The 25,020-nt window shown below is 49.2% G+C and overlaps 7 protein-coding genes across 7 annotated transcripts; 2 read left to right on the top strand and 5 right to left on the bottom strand.

The window, feature by feature from the left end:
- Positions 1–175: 175 nt before the first annotated feature.
- On the bottom strand, positions 176–4,457 carry N7478_001527 (Sec7 domain protein; the record flags this gene model as incomplete). Its single annotated transcript, XM_056917742.1, has 2 exons — positions 176–2,076; positions 2,135–4,457. 2 exons carry the CDS (start codon positions 4,455–4,457, stop codon positions 176–178), a joined length of 4,224 nt encoding a protein of 1,407 aa, XP_056783353.1.
- A 1,868-nt stretch (positions 4,458–6,325) lies between these two features.
- Positions 6,326–7,521, top strand: N7478_001526 (unc-50 family protein; the record flags this gene model as incomplete). Its single annotated transcript, XM_056917741.1, has 4 exons — positions 6,326–6,429; positions 6,498–6,674; positions 6,726–7,134; positions 7,210–7,521. 4 exons carry the CDS (start codon positions 6,326–6,328, stop codon positions 7,519–7,521), a joined length of 1,002 nt encoding a protein of 333 aa, XP_056783352.1.
- A 424-nt stretch (positions 7,522–7,945) lies between these two features.
- N7478_001525 (PDGFA associated 1 family protein) lies at positions 7,946–8,871 on the bottom strand (the record flags this gene model as incomplete). The annotated part of the gene is made up of 3 exons (XM_056917740.1): positions 7,946–8,590; positions 8,648–8,715; positions 8,826–8,871. 3 exons carry the CDS (start codon positions 8,869–8,871, stop codon positions 7,946–7,948), a joined length of 759 nt encoding a protein of 252 aa, XP_056783351.1.
- Positions 8,872–9,440: 569 nt separating this feature from the next.
- Positions 9,441–10,883, bottom strand: N7478_001524 (putative MFS monocarboxylate transporter; the record flags this gene model as incomplete). Its single annotated transcript, XM_056917739.1, has 1 exon — positions 9,441–10,883. The coding sequence occupies one exon, from the start codon at positions 10,881–10,883 to the stop codon at positions 9,441–9,443; it is 1,443 nt and encodes a 480-aa protein (XP_056783350.1).
- A 1,035-nt stretch (positions 10,884–11,918) lies between these two features.
- On the bottom strand, positions 11,919–14,916 carry orlA (putative alpha,alpha-trehalose-phosphate synthase subunit Tps2; the record flags this gene model as incomplete). Its single annotated transcript, XM_056917738.1, has 3 exons — positions 11,919–12,085; positions 12,161–14,411; positions 14,488–14,916. The coding sequence occupies 3 exons, from the start codon at positions 14,914–14,916 to the stop codon at positions 11,919–11,921; spliced, it is 2,847 nt and encodes a 948-aa protein (XP_056783349.1).
- Positions 14,917–15,818: 902 nt separating this feature from the next.
- N7478_001522 (uncharacterized protein) lies at positions 15,819–17,324 on the top strand (the record flags this gene model as incomplete). Its single annotated transcript, XM_056917737.1, has 1 exon — positions 15,819–17,324. One exon carries the CDS (start codon positions 15,819–15,821, stop codon positions 17,322–17,324), a length of 1,506 nt encoding a protein of 501 aa, XP_056783348.1.
- Positions 17,325–18,641: 1,317 nt separating this feature from the next.
- On the bottom strand, positions 18,642–24,181 carry pld3 (phospholipase D; the record flags this gene model as incomplete). Its single annotated transcript, XM_056917736.1, has 3 exons — positions 18,642–18,648; positions 18,710–18,778; positions 18,837–24,181. 3 exons carry the CDS (start codon positions 24,179–24,181, stop codon positions 18,642–18,644), a joined length of 5,421 nt encoding a protein of 1,806 aa, XP_056783347.1.
- Between the last annotated feature and the right edge of the window lie 839 nt (positions 24,182–25,020).

Raw genomic sequence — 25,020 nt, 5'->3', positions numbered from 1 at the left:
GTATAGGCCCAAAGCCCTCAACCTGGAGGGTATTTACAACAATGTGTATCGGAGTCGAGTGGCTCATGATGATGAGGGGGGAATCAGATAAAAGAGACAAAGACATTTAGAAGAAAGAAAAGGTAACAGGGGGGAAGGATTGGGAGAATAGGTACAGAACCGTGCTGCAGACGAATTAGGTCGAGACAGTAGGCTCTGCTATCGGATCGGGGATTTCGGCATCAGCCGGTGGGGTATTTAAGTTGTTCGAAGATGCGAAGATCTTCTGTTTTTGGTTGATGGCATTGCGAAGAGAATCGATGTAGGTTCGGAATTTAACAATTTCCCGCAGGAGATAGGATGATTTCCGTTCCCAATTAGTCATGGCTTTGGCGGAGTTGGGGTGTCGTGGTGAGAAAGCCAGGTTCATAGCCGGACGCAATTCATTATGTCTTTGAAGGTCATCTTCAACATTCTTGACATAAGCCTGTAGCGACTTCAATTGTTCTTCTTCGGGCTGGTGTGAGGCCACCATGCTCTGCTGGGGAGGGCTCCAGTCACTGATGTGGACTCGGTCTGCAGGCAACTTAGGTCGCACACTTTGGTGATCAATTGAGCTACGGATCGAGCTCTGGATGCTCTGGCGAGGAGCGCCCGAGGATGGTGGTGGTGACCGGTCCGATCGATCTTCCCCGCCATTGATCAGGGCACTGTTGATGACGGCATCGCTCCAACCATATTCGATGTTGCTGATACCACCTACAAGAGGTTCCTTGGATAAACGAGCACTCCAGTAGTTGGCTGTGGAAACAAATTCACGGACGATTTCAGGTGTACCAGCTTGAAACAGGTGGACGGCTCCAGTGGGCAGACTCAAGGCCCAGACGTGAGGGCGGGATTTTGAATACCCAGGAGGTGGAAGAGCGCTGGCAATGGTTTGACGAAGCATGAACTTCCACAGCTCTTCTGCATTCTCTGTCCAGTTTCCTCCACCAACCACAACACCCCCACGCTGCTTGGCCTTTTGCCGCATGGATTTCGTTGAGTTGTTGAATGAAAATAGTCGCATCCAACCCTGCTGGATGACCGCAAAGCAGTCATTCCAGTTACGGTCTTTGGCGCGCTTGTCTACGGCATCCAGGTGATGCTTGTGTTTCACGCTGCCTTCCTTGGCCCAAGGAGCACCAGCTAAGGCTAAAGTGTCATCTTCGAGGAGAGGGGTATTTCGCTCAGATTCTTCGTAGCTATAAGAAGAGGCGGTATCTTCCCGGATGATGGCTTGGCTCAAAGCATTGGCAAAACCGATGGACTGCTGGTATTCGCCGCGTGGATATTCCGATCCAAATGAATCTACAGATGCCGACGTGAATTTGCCCAAAGAGTACTTGCTCCAAGTACTTGATCCAGCAGGGCTCCAAACAGAAGATTGATCGTCCAAGCTGGTTCGACTTGAGCCCATCATGGATGAGGGGTATAATCTTCCAGCTCGAGAACGGGGTTTTGACGACCACCTTGCAGTGCCGTGACGAGAATCGGCCGTTCGGCCGCGAGGGAAGATATCTGAGCCACTTTTGCTGATAGTGCTGGGACTTCGGCGAAGTGTGCTGGTAGATGGGGTCAGGAAGTTATTTGAGGACATGCGAGACACCTCCCGTCCTGGTTGAGCACCATGAAGTGGAAGCCTCTCCTTTTGAATAGAGGTGTAGAAGTCTTTCAAAACAGCCTCTACTTGTTGCTCCCACGCTCTAACTGTTCCATTAAACGGATTGTTGACCAAGGGCCCAGCCTCGTGGTTAGCCTCCGTGGTACTTCGACCTGCGTTGTCCATATCCAAGGAACCACGAGCAACATCGGGTGGGAAAGTTGGAGAGCGAGCAGACGACGGTGCGGAGTGTGATGAATCAGCGCCTGATGTCTTAGTGCGATTTACAGGACGCAGTGTGTCGAACCCTTCTGGCGCTGCATCCATAGCAACTCGATGAATGGTGGGCATAGTGTTTCGCACGAATTGGGATTTGGTCATTTTCTGGTCGATGTCGGCCAAATGTAGATCGGTATTTAACAGAAGAATGGAATAGCAAATTGTGTGAACGACATCTATGTAAGAAATTAGTCGATGTGTTTTAATATCCCTTGAGGGAAGATAGAAACTTACCAGTAGCCTTGAAGCCATGGCTAGGGTTACAATCACACCATCTAGTGGAAAAGGCATCCAACACTCGATCAACTTGTTGGGTTTCTCCCTTGAGCACTAGCCGTTCACACATAGCACGCAGCGCAGCCAGAATATTGAGATTGGACCAATTGAAAAGTCGCATATAGGCCTCGCGGACACTGGCTCGATCCGGATCACCAAGCCATGCGGCAGCAGGTTCACTGCCAACCACCTGATCTTGACTCTCAAAAAGCTTCTGCGCTTGTTCACGATCCGATGCAGTAGGCCCATCCTCAACAGCCTCACCTGGTCCGTCCATTTTATCCTCGGTATCGTCAAAAGCTGATTTTGGCTCTTCTGACTCAATCACTGGTGTGGTGGAAGCAGTTTGATAGTGGGAAGCTTCTGAGACAGCAGGTGACTCCGGCACGTTATTGTCTGACGGAAGAGCCAACTTAGATGTTCCAGTTAAGCTTTCTTGTGAGGCATCCACGGTAGTTGTAGTTTTGGTAGTGGTCACTTTGATGGTCCGTGAAAATTGCTCTACGACCGGTGAGAGCGTGTTGGCTGCACTAGCTGGCCCCTTCTCCGGCAAGGGGGGATCTGCATATGCGGTGGACTCGACATCCCCACTTCGTATAGATTGATCATCAATGCCGCTGCATTCTGCTAGCGCCGATCGATCCTGACCGCGGGAGGTGCTGGGAGGCTGGAGAGTATTAACCTTCTTCGCGTTGCCCCCAGGAGCTGACACGCTCTCTCTAGGTTTCTGCGCCTGCAGGTTTCCTGCACGGTTCTCCTTGCCATCATGTCTGCCTGGTATGCCGTCTGCAAGATAGGGGTCCATGACTTGTCGCAAGCTGCTCACTGGGCTGGGTGCTGGCTTCATTGTGTCCAGCGTATGAGGTGCAATATTTTGAGGTAGAACGATCGGCGGTGGAATGTTACTATCAGTCACAGACTTCTTTCGCCGGCGAAAGAACGAAGACTTCTTGTTTACTACCTGCTGATTTCCTTGCCGATTGGGGGTTGGGCTTGAAGCCGTAGCTGGAGGATTCCTCGGGGTTTGCAATTTGTTTCCTTTCAGATTGACTGTTGTCCCGGTCGAATCCTTGGGCTCATTTTCCTGGAGATAAGATAGATCACTCACGTTGGAGCTTGGGGAATCTCCAGGACCTGCAGGAGCGGTCTTAGATGAGCCGAATACACGTCGGAAAAATCCCGGTCGTCCTTGGGCTGGAGCCGGAATAGTATTGTTCGTGGTAATTGTCGTAGTTGTGGTCACTGCTGGCGGTTCTGGCGGGGGGGAAAGCTGGTTTGTTGTATGATATAGTAGGGCTAGGTGCCGGAGGATCCAGCGTCGCCGAAATGGGGGGGGGGGATCTAGATCCGTTTCGCCCGAGAATTCAAAGTCATTGTCTCGTGGCTTGAGAACTCCAGTGCCGATGTTTTCGGGGCGCGCTTTGCGGACTTGTGGGGCCTGGGCTGATTTCACACTGTTTCGCCGGGATGCCACCGGTGTCCTTGACGTAGGCCCCGTCGGGGTCCTGTAGTCAGTGAATTTGCGTGGTCCAGCTGGTACGCTTGGTGTCGGTGCTGCATCATCATCGTAAAGATACGATTCTTGAGCGATAGGGACTTCAGCATAGGGGTTGTATTTCTTTGGGCCACAGTCAAAGCTAGCGGAGCGTCGGTCAAGAGCATCTGAGTCTGCTCGGCCTCTGGGCATTCCATATGTGAAGTCCGCTGTCGATGAGCTTCCCTTGCTTCCTTTCCTCGTATCGGCCGCCCTCGGCATGGTTCCTGCGCCACTTCTGGGGCCTATTGCATCGCGACTGCGTCCACTGCCCATCCGCCTTGGAACTGATGTGTAGTTGGAACTGCTATTACTTCGGCGGCCCTTGGCAGTAATGGTCGCATAGCGGCTGCTACCATCATCGTAACCATAATCTGCATCGGACGACATTGAAGAAGAGAAGGTATGTCCTCGGTACCGGCCATGAGGTTCGGCGTCCATGGCGGAATTGAACAAGCGGTAGTCGTCCATGACGGATGAATCAGGGGCACCGAATTGATCAAGCGAAAGGAGCATATTGTCTACAATGGAGGTACGGGCAGCGTGCTGGGGTGACAGCGATAGATCATGCGGGTCGCGATCATCGCCAGACTCGCTGACCCGTGGCGCATTGTCCATGGCATCGGGGAAAGTATCTCGGATCGAGGGCCGGGCCGGGTACTTTTGTTTGGGACGATACTTTGCGGTCTGGGAAGGGGGCGTACGAGGAGGGGAGCCGGTCGTATAGGTTTCTCGCTGTTGGGACATTGTCACGACTGGCGACTTCAGTGTCAGTTCGAGCACGCAGGTTTCATCTGAAGTCGCGGGGGGGAAGGAGAGAAGCAGCGTTCCTCGCAAGGTTTCTTAAAAGAAGGGATCCGCCCAGTTCTAGCTTGGAACTGGCTCAATGTTTGGTGTGGGGAATTGCCACGTACCGATCAATGCCCAAGGCGCTTTTGTCCTTTAGGGAGTTTGGTGGGATATGTTTTTATCTTAGGTTCTTGCCCAAATGGCCGGGACACGAGGGGAAGCCAGGCTTTGCGAAGCCACCAGGTCGCAAATTGCGGGTTCGGAAGGGGAATTCAGACGGTCATTGCATATCCCGATCAGCAAGGGAGGACAAGGGACGGCAACGTGCAGACGCAGCAATGAAGCGAATTGAGAATTAACATGGACGAAGAGAGCCCGCGTACAGTATTGTTGGTGATGAATGGAAAACCAGATGGGGCTGGAGTTGGATGGAACTGGACGAACTCCTGAGAAATAAAAACGGGGGGGAAAGTAGAGTTGGGCGAACAAGTGGATACCAAGAAATGAACCGTGCGAGATTAATAGTTTCCGGAGGATTCAATAAAGAACAGTATCTGCAATGATTTGCATTTCATATTGGTATATTATTCTTTGGTCTGAATTGATCTGGATTGATCTGATCTGCATAGAATGTACATGATGGTTGTTGTCTTCATACTGTGAAGAGTGTGATATACATCAACCAGATTCTGATGTTGCTATAAGTACTGGAAATGTGAAACAAAAAATATGATAAAATATGAAATAAATCGATAATATACTTGGCAATATGTTATATTCCGAAATACCCCAATTAACCAACGTTATAGTCTAATTCCAGAAGGAATAGGGTGAAACATCTATACAGCCGAGTCCGCATCAACATGAAGATTAGTACAACACTCTCTGCATAGTTAATCAATTCTATCTAGAGGCCTCTATATTCTTGATACATCCTCCCTCTTCTCTTTCAAATAAGATTCAATACCCTCGCTCCTTTCTGCACATCTTCTTTCTCCATTCTGACAGGTCCCTCTTCTTCTTGGGGTCCGGACTCATAGTGGATCCCACCCTTGAGTGGGGACTCGTTATCAACCATCTCTGCCACGCCAATGATCTCGGAATATTATACGCAACTTACAAGTGCTCCACTCTGGCATCTGCATGTTCAATTTCGCCATGCAAAGAGGGGAGAGTGTCGGCGGGGGGGCGATGTGATACAGCATCGGTTTCGGAGATCATTACCCCTTATTCCCTCCCATAATCAGTAATGTACAGGTACAGCAGGTACAGCAGGTACAGCGCACTCCACAACAGGGAAACGGAATCAGCACCGAGTTAGCTTTAACTATAATTCTTCTACTTCGTACGGATTATATATACCAGTCCAATCGAAACAAAAACTAGAGTTGAGAAAAGCCACAAATCTCATCTATCATCCAGATTCATCGGGGTTGACACATTTCTGGTCTTTCCCCTCCCCCTTGCAGATGACATGTATTGCCAGCAGAGTGCAGAGTGAGCGGCTTGTTTGCCACTATGCTGAGGCATCAGACTCAGTCGAACTCAACTCAATTCAGTTGGTACTAAAATATGAAAGTCAACGACAAACTGGATGATGAAGAATAAGTCAAGATATAGATATCATGAATATATCCATGAACATATGTGTATTTTATACTATATACTAGATAATACTATGTGGCTATACTGTCTACATGTATGGTATCCCTGAAACCACGTGACGATGACATAACGTCCCGCTCGACACGTCGTTCGTTCATACTCAAATCGACATCCAAAGTCTTCAATGATCCCCGGATCTTGACCAGAACGGGCTTTCGATCATGAACCCGCACATCTCTGTCCCCCGCCAACATGCTGGTCCCGCCAATTTTGGCTCTACGCCCCGCCGAGGCTCGGGTGTGCGCATGCCACGCTTCTTCAAAAGGTAAGCCGAAGGAGGTCTACTATCACAGGAGCTCAAGTGCTCAAGTGCTGACTTGCCGAACTCGAAAGACTATTCAAATTCCCTCAGATGGACTTTGAAATGGCAATCTGGGAAATGACCTCTCTCTTGATTGCCCCTAAAAAGGTCTTTAAGTCAATATATTATCACGTACGTCGATCAAACCTGCCCTTCAAACTGCCAACTGCTTCCTCCGTCATGATGCTAACCAGATTTGATATAGAAACGTGAGCCATACCCCCAATCTTGTCTTCTTCTCCAGCACTTGAGCACTCCAGAATACTCTCGAATCCAGAGAACCTCTCCGCTGCTTGGTTGATCTCCAACTTGAATACTGACTCTCACTCAGAAACAAAAAACACCTGGCATCGCCCTGATCCCTCCTTCACATACCTCCTCTCCTTCTTCCTCTTCGTCACAGCCTTTGCCTGGGGTCTGGCCTACACTCCTTCCTTCGGCGCCATTGTGAAACTTTCGATTCTATTCGTTTTCGTACATTTCATCGGCTCCTCACTCCTGGTCTCAACCTTCGGCTATTTCGTCATCGGCCGTCTGTTCGGCCCTAACGGGGCAGCTGCCTCACTCGCCAATCTGCGTGGATCTCGAGGTCGTCGACGAGGTGCGGCTCAGGGTCTCTTTGCCCAGCCCGGTGAAAAGGACCAACTAGAATTCGGATACTGCTTCGATGTAAAATTGCACCCTTATCTCCTATCTGGCTTGTCAACTGCTCTCCAAATGCTAATTGCTATCCCGGTCCTCTAGGTTTCAAACCGTGCTTTCTTTCCCCTCTACCTCCATCTATACGTTGTCCAATTCCTCCTGTTGCCACTCCTGACTCGCAGCCCGAGCAACTTCCTGGCTACTTTCCTTGGCAACACGCTCTATCTCTCCGCCTTCATCTACTACACCTACATCACCTTCCTCGGATACAATGCCCTCCCATTCCTTCACAATACGGAGCTCCTACTCATTCCCATTCTGGTATTTGGCGTTCTATGGTTCATTAGCCTGATTGCTGGCTGGGGCGTCGTCATGCAAGGCCGAGGTGTTGAAGGGTTGTTCTGGGGTGTGTAAACACATCTTGAATCAAAATATTTGCTCTCCTCGAGCGTACTACAAACTATGACCATGGTTTGAACGTCTTCTTAAGGGCTATCAGCATATGATAACCCTATGTATGAACCCTGATTTTCCCTTTTTATTTTTTTCTCTTGGCTGTGCATCGAAACATTTAACTCCTGTGGTTACTGTACCCGGGCGGCGTGTCGGCGTTACTGTACATTGTGATTCCTTTTTTCATCTTTGTTCCATATATCGGAGGCATAATCTTAGCTTCTCAACGGTGTCTTGATAGAATCAAAAATAATCAGGTACTTCCTTGCCTACATATTCAAATAGTGTATTTGTATATGTATAGATCCAAATTCCATTCCATTGATAGATCATCACAATATATGGTTTAAAGAGATAAAGAGAGAGATTCAAGTAAACTGCAAGTTTATTTTTTCTTGCCTCCCTTCTTTGGGCCCTTCCCCATAGCAGCAGCCTTGAGTCTATCCTCTCGCTCCTTCACAGCAGCAGCTTTCTCCTTCGCAACCTCATCTCTCTCGTCCTTCTCAGCCTGCTTACGAGCTCGCTCTGCCTCTCGCTGCTCCCGAATGATAGCCAACCGCGCCAAATCACTCCGGGCCTCATCAGTCTTCCCCTCAGCATGAAGCTTCATGTATCGCTCTCGCGCCTGCTGTGCCTCAATCGCCTCGCGCTCTCGCCGAGAAAGCTGAGATAGATCCTGTGGACCCTTCTTAGCAGCAGGCTTGGGTTTCTCTTCCTCTTCCTCCTCTTCCTCTCGTACAAGCTGCTTCCGTGACTGGGCCGTGTGGTTGGGGTTCGCAGGTAGCTCGTCGTCGGACTCCTCTGAGTCTGAGGGGGGAAGATCACCAGGTTGAGCGGGAGCTTTGTTGCGCTTTGCTAGGGCAGCTTGTTTCTTTGCTTTGGCAGCGGCGCGACGTTCTTCACGGGTTAGTTCGGCGGCGGCAGAGCCTGCTTGTGTGCTTGGATCGGCGGCTTCGTCTTCGCTTTCTTCAGAGCTTTCCTCCGAGGATGATTCTTCTTCGCTGGACGAGGGGATTTCATCGTTGGGATCCTTGGGGTTTTTGTTAGTTAAGAATTGTAGGGACGGTGGATTGTGTTTGAAACATACGCGCCACAGACCGACGGAATTGCCATCCTTATCGACGGGTTGAAGGTCTCGACTGAAGTGCTTTCCTCCTGTTTCAAAGCTCGTGTGAGCTTTATGATCTTTTTTTACATTTGGAATGAATTTTTTTGAGGTTTTTTTTTTCATGTGCTGTATGGGGATATTGGGCATGCGACCATACCTCCTCGAGAGGGCTTGAACTTTCCGCCACGGCCGCGGGGGGGCATGATGAAGTCGTATATATGTGATGGGTGATTTGTAGATTGGTAAAAATGCGTTTTAACGAGCCTCCTGTTTGAGGGAGGGCTTGTGTAGATTACTGGTCCCAAAGCAACAGTCAGTATTGCGCATGTTGAGTCATATAGTATTGCGAGCTCGCGGCTGATTTCACAATGGAGGGGCAAAGTGGGGGAAGAGATACGATGAGGCGGACAAGGCTATCGAACTCCCAGATCAAGATGAGATTAGAATATACTAACATTGAGATGGTCTTTTTTGGTTGCTGCCGAATTGCAGAATATTGCAAAAGTGCAGGAATTGTTTGACGAAGTGGATGTTCCTTGTTCTCCGATCGCTCGAACCCAGCGAGTCACCGCATCCGCATTAATCACAATGTGGGGTTTGACTCCAAAGGTGCCAACGCTGTCTATTTCTGCCTGGAAAAGAAAAGGAATAGAACAGAACTAAACATTAAACATTCTCTTTTCATTTTAATATTTATTTTGGCTCATCAACATGGAGCCTGGCACTATTTACAACTGCAAGGGGGTTTCTCTCAAGCGTGAATCTATGAAAGCTAGACGCGAGCTAAGCCAGTGCCCACCTTGCATACACGAGCAGCAATCAAGGTCAAGGTCCCTGCAATGATAGCACTGCCCATGAACACCTGAGCATAAAGATATTGTCCGTCATCGGTGGATATCAGTGCACCGGCAATAGGAGATCCAATCAAAGCAGCAATCGCCACAACGCTGAGTACCATGCCCATGCGTACACCGGTCTTCTTGAGATCGGTAGTGAGTGTGCTCAAGGTGGCTGGGAACAGTGACTGAATACCAGCAGCAAAGAGACCATAGCAGGCGGCAAATGCCCAGAGTCCGCCCATGCTCTTCACGGCGGTCCAGCAATAGGCTACTATAGCAGTTGCGCAACTGAATGGGATCAGCAGATTCAAGGGACCCGTGAATTGATCGGCCATGAGGTTCGGGATCAGTCGGCCCACTAAGCCGACTCCATTCATAACCATCAGCAGGTCGATAGATGTATTGTCCGATGCGCCGATAATGTTGGTACTGAAACTTCCAATATAGAAGAAAGCCACGTACAATCCCCAGAAGTTCAAGAACATTCCCACTGCAAATAGCAGATATGGGAGCTCTTTGAATGCAGCCCATTCTACTAGCGGCCCACTCGTACGTGGAGGGAGTCGCTGTTTGAAGAATAGCAGACATGGAATCAGGGTTACTAGTGAGATGAAGCCCAGCGTGCGCATCGTCCATCCATACCCAATGCGTGGTAGCAATCGCATCACTACAGCAGGGAAGGCAAGACCACCTGTAGCTGAACCCGAGGCGACGATTCCAATCGCGATTCCTCGTCGTTTCACAAAGTATGTGGAAATCAGAGCTAAAGTCGGACAGAACATAAGTCCACATCCAATGCCTTGGCCTAGTCCCTGTGCCAGGAACAGCTGCCAATATTCCGTACAGAGAGAGGTCATGAAGATACAGAATACTTCCAAAGTCGCACCAATAGTCAATGTGAATCGAAAGTATCCTGCATCGGTTGCACGGCCGGAAAATGTTCCAATGAAGAACAGAAGGAAGATCTGGATACTACCTACCCATGAGATATCAGATGGGGATCTGCCAAGCGTGCTGGTGTAGTATGTTTGAAAGACGCCAAAACTGTTGATATAGCCCCATGTATTAAAAATGATCATATGTCCCAGTGCAACTTGTAACCAAGCTTGGAACCCTCCATCTGGTGGTGGTCCCAGGTCTTTCCCAGATTCTCGTGTGCGCACAGCTGATAGAGTACGTGCTGCAACACTAGTGTTTGTTGGAACTTGAGTCAAGTCGTTGTTGTGATGGTGGTCTTCGCCGATTCTCGATTCCTCATCGGATGAGTGTCTTTGTCTAGGGAAAGACTCTTTCGTCTCGAATGAATCATGGTGGAGGCCACCCTCGCTGTAATCATGGTCCTTTTCGTCTGTCATGTTCGGCCTGTTCTCCTCCATTTGACTGGGGCTTGATGTTGACTCGAAGCCCATGATTTTCAATTATTTCTTATTTCGTCTTCGGGATTAGATTTCGGGATTTAAATTTCGGAATCGTTGACCATGTTCGCCCGTCTTTGCGCTCTGCAAGCCAGAAGCAAATGTAGTTCAAAATCGTGACATTGGAAGACTCCAAGAGGATGAACAGGGTCCAATGGATGAAATGAAAAGGAACAACAGAGTGAAAATCAAGCGTGACTCATCACGGTATTTGGAGAGATCCATTTTTAACCACAAAAAAGTCGGCCAGTTCATAAAACCCCGACTAGACGGGCTTTGCGCCGATCCCGGTTATTCGCAGAGATTGCCGAGTGCGCGCCCTTGGCCGTTGACATTTCCCCACTTCGGCTCAGATGATGTACACAGCATAGAGTTACGGGTATTGAGTATAAAGTATAGTTTCTATGTCTAAATTCATTGAAGATTATAGATGAAATTGGCATATATGCCATTGACATTGTATACATAGCTCAGCATCATTGTCTCCATCTATCACGCCATCTCTTTTCCCCACGGGGAGGTGGTTGCGTTCTCCACAGTAAACGGGGAAGACATGGGTCACGGTGTGCTTAACAATACAGTACTGGATCATGATGGATATCGGGTAACTCGGCATCGTGCAGTTCAGTTGGTATTCGGAAGTCTTGAACACTTCACCCTCTAAACATATATATCATATAGTATATAAACAATTCAACGTCTCTCATGCATCATCTATCGCAGCAATATAACAAGCAAGAAAACAAAAGGCCACATTCACACCCGCTCACGTCAAGCAAAACGCGCCAGCAATACTCCAAAAGTTATCAAAAAAAAAGAGTAATTCTTATCAAGTTCGTGTATTAGCCATGGAAATCATATGGAAAAGGAATATGCATAAAATGGTGCCCTCGTGTCTGTAGTGTTTGGTGACCAATGTAAAAAGCTACAGGAGGTCAAGAGAGCAAAAAAGGTCGAGGCACTTTTGTTTAGAAACATAGGAAACAAAAGAGGGCTTCAATGGTCTTGATTAGAGCTGCTATTGAGCATCTGAATGGTGTTGATGACATCGGCAGGCTCTAACAAGTGCCAGCTGGCGTCGGTTTGTTTAGAGCTGGCACCAACCGTTACCGAGTAAACATGCTCTTGCGGTAGATTGAATTTTTGAAGTGCGCGGAACATATCTAAAGTAGAACAAAGACAAAGCTTGTTAGTTGAGGAATTTCAAAATCATGACTGAAATTCGTGAGGGTCCTTACCTTCATCGGTGAAGTCATCTCCCAAGCACAAGATGAATTCGGGGGCTCTCCCAGGTTCCGGGCCATATTCTTCCACCAGGTGTGTAGCAATGAAACCCTTGTTCACAAAGGTTGGGCGCACCTCCAAGTTGGCTTTACCGGCCATGACCTCAACATCCCACTTCTTGGCCACCGTTTCCTCGAGCTCCTTGCGACACTCTTGAGCTTGGAATTTGCCATATTCGGGATCAGCACGACGATAATGCCAAGTCAATGCGACTCGTTTACGCTCAATGAAAGAGCCTCCAGTTCGTTCCGTATAATGTTGAAATACATCGAAGACTTCCTTCTGCCATTCCTTAATTTCAGGACGGTCGGCCAGGTTCTTCCAGTCATCCGAACGAGGCTGGCGGATAAAGCAACCATGCTCGGCGCTGAGTCCCAGTTCAGGAATGTGGCCCATCCATTCATCCAAGAAAGCCTCGTCTCGTCCGCTGATGATCCATACCGCGTTGCGTGGGTCTGCGGATAATCTTTTAAGGGTACGGAGGACACGGTCGGACGGAATTGCAGCTTGCGGATCTTTCACAATTGGCGTCAATGTGCCATCATAGTCGAACATGAACAGACGCTTCCGTGCTTTGCGGTACTGCTTGACCAACATAGCACGGTCAAGGGCAGGCGTTGCGACGGACTGATCAAAAGAGGAGAGGTTGGTTAACAATCGGTGGAGAAATTGTCTCGACCACGCCCCAACAGTGTTTGTGACGACGTGTTTGTAGAGCTTCAGGTGTTGTTCTCGCCTTTGTGTAGGGGGCATCTTGAGTGCCTGGTCAATGGCTCCAGCAACGCCCAAAAGATCCCATGGGTTGATATGGATTGCATTCGGAAGAGTACCGGCGGTACCAGAGAACTCTGAGAGAATAAGAGGGCCGTGGTTGGTCTGCTGGCAGACGATATACTCTAGACTGGTTGTGTTCATGCCGTCACGTACAGTAGTGATAAGCCCAACATCAGCGACCCTCAACAACGCAAAATATTCGCGTTGTGACAGATACTGCGGATAATACTGAACAGGTGCAAAGCTCAGTGAGCCAAAGCGGCCATTGATCGTGGATACCAAACTAGAAATTTGGCCTGCGATCTTATTTTCTGGATCTTCCTTCTCTTCTTCCACGCTAGTGGGGCTAGTTACTTGAATAAGGACGACTTTCTCCCGCCATTCAGGGTAGCGCTCGAGGAATATCTCAAAGGCCTGTAGTTTCTGTGCCACACCACGGACACTGTCCAAACGATCGCGGCCAACGATGATTTTCCGTCCAGCATATAGTTTGCGAATACCTTCCACGGTCTTCTCGATATCAGTGGCGCCAAAAGCTGCTCTTTGAATTGAGCGTGCATCAATGCCGATTGGGAATACATCCACGGCAACATGCGCCCCATATGCATCCACCCCGGCTGAGTTCGAATCGAAGCCCAAAACGCGTGTGCAGCATGAGGAAAAGTGTCGAGAGTATGAGAATGTTTGGAATCCAATCATGTTCGCACCAAGAACACCAGTTAAAATTTCCTTGCGCTTCGCCAAACATCGCACAAACTCGCTGCTAGGGAAAGGAGAGTGGAGAAAGAACCCCACGTATATATCAGGGATGCGCTGTCGAAGAAGGCTAGGCAGGAGAAATAAGTGGTAATCGTGCACCCAAACGACATCTCCTTCATGGTAATCTTGGACGATGCGGTCGGCGAACAGCTGGTTTAATCGCACATAGTCAGTCCACCATCGTCGCTCGGAACGGCCGTCTGTAGGCCCATGTTGTTTATAGTGCAAAAGAGGATAAAGCTCCCTCTCTGCGTAGCGCCTCCATCGGCCTTGGTCTTTAAGGACAATGGTCTCTTCTGGCTCCTCGGATACGTCTGACAACCAGACCGGTAAGATTCGACCGTATCGCCCGGAAGCAAGCTGGTTGTCGAGTTTCTCTCTGTCTTCCTTTCCAACGCTGATCCCATCTACCAGCGGGTTCGATGTAGGTTGTTGGGTGGTATTCACTGGGACGGGTGCTGCGGCCTTGTTAAGCGGAACGGTTTGATTGTTCGATCCCGTTGGTAATTTATTAGCGTTGGGAGTGACCGGTTGTAAGGGAACTTTAGCGTCTAGGATGGGGTCAACTTCCCCGGCCCATCCCACAAGGGTATGTGTCCAGGGAGTTTCATCCGAGGCCAGTTGAGCAAAGGAGTCGAATAGGGCTGAGGTGCCGGATCGAGGTTTGATTGTCTATTCTCTCTCACAAGCACTGGGTCAGCTTGGCCATTCTTCAAGATCGTCACTAAGGTGAATTTTTGACACATACCCAGTCCGACCCAGCTTTGAATTGAAGCTTGTATGGAATACAAAAAGCGGCACTTATCACGCGACCACTTAGCTTTAATCCCGGGTGTTGTTTTTTCGGATCGACATCCGGCAAGTCGGGGGATTGTTCTCCCACTAAACTTAAGCGTCGCAACAGGTCTTGACCTGAGGACTCTCTTCGTTGGGTGTCTTCCGGGATCGAGGACAGATCCGATGGATCCAGCCCCTCGGTTCTCGCCCCCGGGAGGTTAGCAAAGTACGATGACCCATCATCACTGTCCATTTGGTGTTTCTTGTCGGTATCCAAGCTGGGGGTTGCATTTGTAGCATTTGTGTATGCCTCTTGTCGCTGTGCCTTCAGTCCCGAGCCCACGAGGACAGGATCTGGCTGGCCCTCGGGCACTCGTTCGGGGCTCTCTGAGTCAGACATGGTAGGTAGGTGTGATCTATTGAACTTGAGGAAGAGCAATTGAGGGTTGAAAACAAGCTACATGGTGTTAGCCATATTCCCATGGTCAAAAATTGCCAGTTCCTTGATGTCACGGAACCTTGACGTCGGTCCTGGAACAAGTTCAAACAACCGGATTTCGACATACCTTGGAAGTTATAAGAGAGGACAGGATCGACGATGACCACGATCAAGAAGCCATGAGAGAAAACTTCACAGCACCGTGCAATGAACGAAACAAAGGAAGAAAGGGTAAATAGAGTAGTCTTGGATGTACTCAGAGAATGAGGGAGAGGGGAAGTAGATAAAGTTGGAGGGGCAAGCGGTGTAAGAGGAGGTACCAATGTGGACCCGGCCCAGACCTTGGAATGGGCGTTGTTTAGTACTGATTAGTACGAGAGAGGCGCTCAGAGGGACGAGTTGTTGTAAATAAGTATAAATAGGAGTGTTTGAGGAGGGAAAGAGGGAAAAGAAGTACTTTCTTGTCCATTTGGCCGTAGTACTGTGTATGGTATATATATAGATAAATTCTGCGTCTTCAAGCACCACTCGTCTTCGAGCACCACTACTAGTCAGTACGCCGTGATCACTATGAGGTGATCACATGTACCACACTTCTTGATATTAACAGATGCAATAATATAATGTGATATAGGTATTTTTACCACTGCAGAATAGACTTCCTAATTCTACCGGGAATTAGTGCGTGAGACTGAAATTGGCTGTGACTTTGCGCCCAACGAGAGAGCGAAGGACAGTTAACGGCCTAAAACAGGTGCCTCAGACCTCAGGCCAATATCCCTGCACTTAACTAACCTAATTAACACCGTCTCGGTTGAAGATTCCTCTTTGTTCCCTCTTGCTCCCATGATCCGCTCACGGCGATGCGGTTGTCCGGCATCCAATCCACTCGCCTTTCTCACCATGTGCCCCGGCGATTCCGTCCCCTCCCCGCCCAAGATGCGGACATTGTCCCAAGTAGCCTCCGGAAAACCCTCGAGGCGCATCGCTCATCAAATCGGGCTCGTCTGATCCGCAAAGTATACCCCCGAACTCCAGCCACCGGCCTTTTGCGCCCCTGGATTCCGCTAGAAAATCGCGCAGGCTATCGTCCCCCGGAACCGTTAGGAACCCCGCTAGAAGAGTCAGAACGGTCATCCAAGAAACCCTCGGGCAAAAGGCGGACTCGAAAGCGCATACCAGAGACAAATGCTTCATCACCACAGAATACGCATATAATTCCAATTCGATATGCTGAGGATATAACGGAGCAAAATCCGTGGATTGATTTTCTTGCATCAGACTATGCTATCGGTGATGCGTCTACACACCTAGATGCGGAGATACAAGCTTTTGACCGTTACTTGACACCAACTCCACACGAGCAAGCCCCAATCTCCCAGTTGAACGACAAGATTGCCTCTTTATTAAGATCAGTGGCACCCCATCCGCCAAAACTTATCGGTTCCCACTATACAGGTCTGGCGCAGGCGCATTCGGACCTTCATTTTCTACTTCCCTTCGAAGACATTCCGCGGTCTCGACACCAACCACGCGGGCCCAGTGCTACGCGTCCGCAAATTCGAGATGCCCATACCACCTTGCTCTGTAGAGTAGAATCTACTTTGCAGAGCCATGATATGTTCAGTGGTCAGGTAAAATGGGCTGGCAAAGGCAAATCTGTTCTCGAAGCTCGGCACCAACCAACTGGATTGCTACTTCGTTTCCACTGCGGTGAGACTGTACCTGCTCTGTCAGAATATATCCGAGTTCAACTGCCCAAGTATCCTGCGCTGCGTCCCTTGTACAACAGTACACGATCTTTATTAGAATCTCGCGGTCTTTTCGGATTGACCCAAGGAAATCTCGGACCCGAGCCTCTAGCAATATTGATCCTTGCATTTCTCAAAATGAAGCAGCCTGGACTTTCTGGTTCTCATCGTCTCGGTGATCACTTCTTGGCCTTCCTAAAGTTTTACGGCAGTGATATAAACCTTCAGTCGAGTGGTATTGCTGTCGAACCTTCAGGAGTCTTTGGCGCTGATATCTTGCGTCATTCCTCCCCAGGGGAGGACACTGAACCTGCCCACCGCCGTGGTCAGCGGTCTCTCATTGGTGCAAAACGAACTGCATCTGCGAAAGGGAACTCCCCTGCGGATCGAAGATTGTGTATTCAAGACCCCACTCAATATATGAATGATCTGGGTCGATCGTGTACCCGTACACCAGAGTTACAGCAGGTCTTGAGTACAGCATACGAGCGGCTTAGCTATGCATGTGATACTTGGGAAGGACGTGATATGCATGGCTCGATTCTGACTGCTGCCATTCAAGCAAATTTTGATGGCCTGGTGGCGTTGCGGAAACGGTTGGTATGTCCGGTGGACTAAGTCTACAGGAGAGACCAAGGTGATTAATCAAAAAAAAACCTGGATCTAGATAATGATACCCTGTATTTTATGTATTACATAGCACTATAGCACTACCTCTTCTCTTGAGAGCTGTCTAGCATATAGCGGCAACGGCCAAAGCTCGCTTTCAATTTATAAGGGACATCCACCCCCCTTATACAGATACTACGGGGGACCACAGCGGTCACAGGGATATAACCCCATCTTAGCCAATTTGAGACCGGCAGAGAACTACCATACCTCAAGTGCTGCACATGTGTCATACAGCAACACCCCTATAGACCGTGGGACCCTTGATATCACAAAGTAAGCTTCAACCCCAGTACTATCTTAAGAACCATATATCTTCAAGATATAATCTTTTTTTCTGCAGAATATGAGATTCGGGTTCAAGAGGCCGGTACACACGATGTAACCCTCACTATTACATGCTGGGTTGACCTGGGACCTGGGCCGAGCCCAGAAGACTCACGGTGGAGATCTCATCTTTTACTAGAGCGAAGGACAGTCGACACTTCTGATATCGTCCTTAATCCTCGCCAACGGTTCGAACAGGCTCCGGAAGAGAGTGGTAGTAATACATCAGCCGAGGAGCCGTATCACCGGAATATGTCTTGGTTGCAAGTGCCCAGGTGCAGAGATATAGGAATAAGATGAGAACAGTTGGGATCTCTCTTGGGCCACCAACTGTGATTTTGACTGAGGAAAGGAAAAACTAGATCGGGATTGCTGTATTATCTAGTAGCAGTTGCATTACCCGCATTATTGTGATCATTAACAGTGTTCTATTTCCCATGTACCGGCGGCATTCATTGTAAGCTTCTTATTATCTAGCAGACTTCCAAGTTCAAGGTTACCTAAGTGTACCTACTAGTACCTATGTACCTGTGTAGGAAGACGTGTAGGTACATGGGTACGCTTTGCTGCCAGGCACGACAGCGACAGTGACAGCGACCCAACGAAACAATAGTGAGTCTGTTAGCTTGGGCTCGAACATCTCTAGATCCTTGAAAAATTTCAAAATGATTTAATTAATTCTATTAAAAGCGCTTGATTTTATTGTATACGGCCACAAACGCCCGCATAGTTGCTAGCCTGTAGCAACCAGCTGAAACTGGCCCGCCTTTGAAAACGTAGAGAAGACCGCAATAAATCAACCACGACAATGGCGCCGAAGAAAACAATGATGCAGGCAAAAAGAGTACAGAGAAAGGAAATGTTAGGCAAAAAAGGGTTGGTCTTCTGAATATGACAAGGCGGGAGAGACGCTGTTCCAGGGCGAAACGGGAAGAAAGATCAATTGCTGTGTAATTGTTAGTTTCAATGTCGAACCTAGGATATATGAGGAGTATAGGGGAACCTACTAAATTTCCAATGGTGAGATCTGATCCAAGGCATAAAGCCAATTGCCTCCTTGTTCTTCTTTTTCGAGCCTGTAGATTGATTTATTAGCACAATCCTTTGAGAAACAGGAAAGATAGGAGAGCATACCAGTCATATGGCCAGAGGATAAGGTGACCTTGGGTCTTGTTCAGAAGATCTTCCGCGCGCTGGCTGTCCATAACTTCATCCGCGGCATGGAATTCCCTCTTGGAGCCAATGGTGGTTCCTCTGCGTCTACGTCTCCGGGATTGGGATGCATTGAGATTTAACGCATCGGAGTAGTCAACCTGCGCTGAACCTGCGCGAGGTCTGTCGAGGTCGTCTCCAGGGGTAGGGTTATCATCGCCCTGCCCACTTTGTACATTACCCAGCAGCTGTGGATCAGATGCTATCCTGATACGAGACTTCTCGTCATTGGAGGCCGCGGGTTCCTGTTGCGTGGGCTCAGATTGGGGTTGATCGCCATAATTTCTGATAGCATCTGATGCGCGCAACTCTGCTTTCTCATCAATGGTTTGAGGGGTCTTGGGTTCGGCCGTCTCGGTCCTGGGGCTGACAAGGGATGTCGGCGAATTAACCGGGCCACCAGCTCCAGAATTACCGGCCTGCCGTTGGGTGGGTGGGTTTGATGGTTTGTTGCTTTTTGAGCTTTGCATCTCTGCAAAACGCTCACCATACGCTGCGTATTCTTTGTATTCTTTCCAGTTTTTGACCTCACTATCAGGCATGCACCGGAAGACAGATCGGTAAATTTTCGTATTTTGCTCGGCAACTGCTTGCCAGGTATCCAGGTAGAACACATCATTCACAGGGTCTCTCATGCAGTCTTTGTCAATGTAAACATGCTTCAGATCTGGGGCAAAGGGGTGCACAAATCGTGAAGCGTCCTGGGCTTCCTTCGGGTTACCAGCACCGGACTCCGATTCGCGGCTTGATGATTCAGAGACACCGTGGCCATGACGTTGTGTATCTGAGCTACCATTGGCCTCGGAGTCGCGAGAAGTCTCAGTTGAAGGCACATTCTTTGCATCCTTCCGAGTCGACTTGGCCCGCGATGGCTTTTGTGGCGAAGATGACTTTGGTTGCTCAATGCTACCCTTACCTTCAGACAGAACTGGCGATAGAAGAGACTCTCTCCCAACAGGTGACATTTGGGAATCACGGGATTTTCCAAGGCCTGCTTGCTCCGCAGCTTTCAGATTGTCAATACCTTCACCATTCACATCTTTCCGATGCTCGGAATTGTCCGTTACCCGGGGATCGGTGGTCACCCTTCGGTTACTCTTGAGGTTTGGATTATTGCCTTGCTCCCAGTCAACATCATGGTTGAAGCTGTACATATCTTCAGAGCGGGACAAGAATTCGTCCTGGACGCGATGTCGCCGTTCCATCATCTCCCGCTCATCCCGTCGATCAATGATTGACGCTTCAGATTCGCGCTGGTGTCGTTCATTGGTTGGCTGAGATCCCTCTTCAACATCCTGAATCTTGCGTAGCTCTTCTTCGGTAGCCAAATCGTGCTCCAAGATCTCGTCAACATCAATTCCAAGATGCTCCCGCATCAGTCGCATGCGAAGAGTGTGCGGGAACCTTCCGACAAGATATGGCTTGCCATTCATAGTGGAGGTGATCATATCGGTATCACGCACGACGGCTGCAACCTCCGAATCACGCGAGCCTAACATGGAACGTTCGTTAATGTTTGCTGATCCAATGATGGCGGCTCGATCATCGACAACCATGCACTTAGCATGAATGTAAAGTTGCTCGGTGACCAGCTGTTTCTGTGGCCCGATTTTACCCCACGTTCGTAAGCTGTAGAATTGAATATAGTCCTCTGGGTCGATACCAAGTGCTCGGAGACGGCCAAAGATCGATGTCTCGCCACGACAGATACTGCGGTATTGACATTGCATAATAAGACGCACACTGGTTCCTCCCTCGCTATCGACGGTATTCTGGAAACCTGGCATCAAGGGAATAACAATGACGGCCCGCCATACCTCGCCCTTCTTTGCTGCACGCACAATTCGCTCCACCAAGGAATCGCCAATCAAATTCTCAATCTTCCTACCATCAATTTCGCAGGTACTGATGAAGAACTGATTTTCGATGTAAACAAAGTGCTCGGATTCTTCGATGAGTTTGACATAGGCATTCATAATGCTATGTTCGGTGACATCTGGTGTTCCAGTGGACCACATGCTACTGGATCGCAGAATCTGTACTTCACATGTTCCATCCAGGCCCAAAGCTTCCAGGTCAGCTGGATTGAAATCTGGAGGAGGGAGAAGGAATGGCGTAGGACGAGTGGGTTTACGTTGGCGAAGAATATAATTCCATCGTTGAACGAAATGGCGAGTAAGATCACGAGCAGGCTGGCCGACTACATGCATCGAAATATCATGCCAAGGCATGCGTGGAACAACATTTCGATCATACATTTCCTCGTATGGCTTATCCAAATCATAGAAATCTTGGATACGGGGATTTGAGTAATCTTTGCCGGGCCACAACTGGCAATTATCGGCGTCTTTGTGCATATCAGCGGTTTCAAAACCAGTGGGTTTGTCATCAGTCAGTAGATGCTGAGGCGTATCCCATCGCCCAAAGCACAGATCAATTCCTCCAACGAAAGCGATTGTGTGATCAATGAGACAAAGTTTCTCATGATGAGCCCAGAAGAACGTGTTTTGACGGAATTGGTTCGGAGATCGTTGAACAAAAACGTTGGGGTGTAGCTCAAGGAGTGAGAATTTGGAGTATTCGGAGTCAATAGGAATGGCGGAGTTGATGTTGCGATACATGATGACAAAGATCTTCACACCTTCGCGAGCCTTTGCCTGCAGCAGACGGTCTAGTCGCCATTTCTGACTGATGGCAGCTGGTCGTCGCATGTACAGTTCTGGACTTAACCACCAGTCATGGATGTAAATCACATCCTTGGCCTGATTGATCGCTCTGGACACGACCCACATATGATCTCGTGCATCAACCAGCCACTGCGCAAAACACTTTTGCCGTACTGGAGCGTAACTGTCGAACCGATTTGGACGCATCCATGGTGTATTCTGTGCCATGAATCTGATGGACTCTTCAAATTGTTGAAGTTGACGTTCATTTCGGGCGAGTAGTTTCAATTTGCGCTCGGAGTTTTCAAGCCTTAGTGTGTGGTGTTGAGGGTGTCTAGCTGATTGCTTCGCGGATTTCGCTAACTCCTTTGCTTTTTGGGTGCGGATGCTGACCTTGGGAGTTTGGACCTTAAAATGAGAGTCCACGAGGAAGACATCGTAGATGTTCATCTCCTCTGGCGAATCCACACAAACCACGTAACTATGTCGGACGAGGAACCACTTAGGCCAGTGTCGCTTCTTGACAAGAGACGGATTGAGGGCTCTTCGGAAGTCCAATCCCTTCGAAGACTGGATAATTAAGAATCCCTCCTTGCCGTGGTAGCTCCCTTCTGCAGCAAGGCGAACTCCAAGAGCAGATAGCTCCAGGAACTTACATAGACGGTTACTGTCTGCTCGGAAGATCAGGAAGCGAATCATCTTTTGCAGATACATCTCGAGCTTCTTCCGTTGTCGCTCTGGATATGTTTCCCTTTTGCCACCGGGCGTTCCCTCGTGCGTAGAAGAAGGACCTGCAACAGATTCACCTTCAGGGGCATTCGTAAGACTAGACTTTCGACGGGCAAGAGGACCTGAAGACGACCGGCGTTGCTGTTGTTGCTGGCCCTGTTTCTTCTTTTTGCCGGGTCTTTCAGTGCCACTCATCGGCTCGGGACCTGTCTCATATCCCCCTTCTTCATCTTCGTCCTCAAACTCACTTTCCAGCCCTCGGACTCCACGCAGGTAGGGAAATGCACTCCTCGGGAAACGAGGAAGGCTGGGGCTATTTTCGCTTGTTCGCAGCTGGATGTACTTTTGGGTTCCAAGATGAAGCTTGTACTTCAAGTGTAGGTTGGCGAAATCTCTTAAGGTTCGGAAGATGATCCATTTCATTCGAGTCATGCCACTGCCGTACTCCAACTCAATGCGAAAGACAAGGTGACGATCGCCAGAGCCACCATCAATTCGACTGTCCGTGACCCGGACCTTCAGCTGTTCCAACAGGATCGGGATCCGTTTGCTTCCGTGTTCATCTCGCTGGAAAAAACTGGCCAGAATGAGGGCCGCTGGTACAGCAGAGGCTAATTCGGCAAGAAGCTCTGCCGACTTCTTGTTGTCTACCGAGGTATCGACCTTGCGCCGTCCACCGATAAGCTTGAACCCAGCTTTGATCTGTTTCCATCGTTGGGCGCCAGCACTGGTACCGCGTTCGTTACGATGGCGCTTCCAGGTGGCCGCGAGGCTTTCGGCATTGTCCGAGGGGCCAGCAAGATTAGTCAATCGCCTTAAATGACTCGGACGTGGTTCATCTTGATTCTCGTCAGGCTGCCGTCCAATATATGACATCGCACGATTTCCAGCCCATCCACTCTTCTTCCGTCGGTTGAGCCTCTCGCGACCTTCGTCCTCCGACACACCTTCTCGTGCCTGGGGAGTGAAATCAGTAGTACTAGCTCTCCTAGGAAAGATGTTCTGGCGATAGTTTTCGAATGGAGCGAATGAAGAGGAGAAGTGAAAGGAAGGTCGGCGGCCAGTTTTGGGCGTTGTAGGTGCAGTTCGATTGCCGGACTCCTCTTCTGGACCACGAGTGCGTCGTAAAATCTTCTTTCTTTTGGGACGGTCCGCCTGTTCCGCCCCACTCTCTTCTGCGTCTGCCTCAATATCGCTTCCTTCCTCTGGCAATGGTTCGGGAAAGCGAAATTCACCCCGCTCGGAGCCGGGTGTAACTTGATCTGGAGGAGGTGGCCGAAAATCGATCGCACTTCCGCTGGTTGATCGCCCATGGGACGTAAACGAGGATTTGAGTTTCGTTATGAACGATCTTCCTCTCGCTGTTTGTTCTCCATCATCGCCGTGTACTGAGGTGGGCCGAGATTGGGGACGGGACTGAGGTAGGTCCGCGTTTTCGGTATCAGTTTCACGAAACTGGACGCTGGGAGCGCGAGAGGGGGGAGACATCCCGGTGGCAGATGATTGAGGTTGGTGACGACTCATTGATGGCGGGTTGTCCTCGGTGGTCCTGTTCGGTAGCCGGGTGTTCATGGATGGCTTCTCCTTGGGCGAACCATGCTGGGTTGAGGTGGAGCGGAAGTCTTTGGTCTGGGCGGCAAATTGGGGTTCCTGAGACAGTTCATGATTATTGAAGCTCTGATTCTCATCAGTTTTATCCGATCTTTGGGCCTGTTTGAATGACGCGGGTCGTTTGGCTTCCGTAGGGGAGGGGAATGGTGATGCCAATTTTGGTGCATTGAAGGTTGAAATGGGCTCGGGTTTTTTGGATTGGTCTATTCCGGAGGCCTGGCTAGCCTCTTTTGCTGAGGAGGCCAACACTGCGTCGGTCATGCTGCTATGGGGAGGTGATCATCAGCTTGCAGCTCCTGGTGGACACACCCTTCAAAATTGTGGGATTGGCATACATTGCGGGATGGATTGAGACCCTCTCATGAAGAATCCAGTCTTCTAGGCTGGCATGCCAACTGAGGGAGGCTCGACGACAATGGACTAAGGGTTAAAACCGGGAAAGTAGTCCGTCTATTTTCAAGAAACTGTTGACATTGAAAGGAGTGTGAGTCGTCCAAATAGGTCGCAACTGTGGTGGAGCTCCGACCCGTCAAAAGAATGCCTCCGACTGGAGAGGACCCGCCAAGCTAGCCAAGAAATGGGCAATGGAAAAAAGTGTAAAAGGGGGAAAGGGGTTTTTAGGGGGGGATGAACAGAGTCTCGGAATTGGTAGATTGGAGGGGATCAAGGCAAATGACTTATGAGTCTCACCTTGAGACCGTCAACTGGTACCAAGATGAAGTTTGTTTCATCCCAGGTTCCAAGCTTGTCGCGTTTGTTTTTTGCCTGATTCGGTGCATCGCGGCCTTAGGTGTAGGTCACGTGGCCACATGGCCACAAGGTACAGTATGAAGTGCATGAACATACATTAGTATATAGAGTAAAATAGTATTTCAAGGTTGATCTGTTCAATTTAGTGAACATAAATCTGAGATTGAATCATAGAACGATATGTGTAAACAACATCATCATATTACTCCGTATGTAAACTCAAAGACTCGACCTCGGTTCGTGGTCTATACCCGAGTCGCCTGTACAAGAATCCAATTGTTCCCCGCGTCACAACTTTGTCCGCTCGGGATTTACATGCAGCCCATTGCACAACATATCATATTGCTTTT

The sequence above is a fragment of the Penicillium angulare genome (assembly GCF_028827245.1).
Source record: "Penicillium angulare strain IBT 27051 chromosome Unknown utg000002l_segment0_segment0, whole genome shotgun sequence".
Lineage (NCBI taxonomy): Eukaryota > Fungi > Ascomycota > Eurotiomycetes > Eurotiales > Aspergillaceae > Penicillium > Penicillium angulare.
This window is presented reverse-complemented; position numbering and strand designations above follow the sequence as displayed.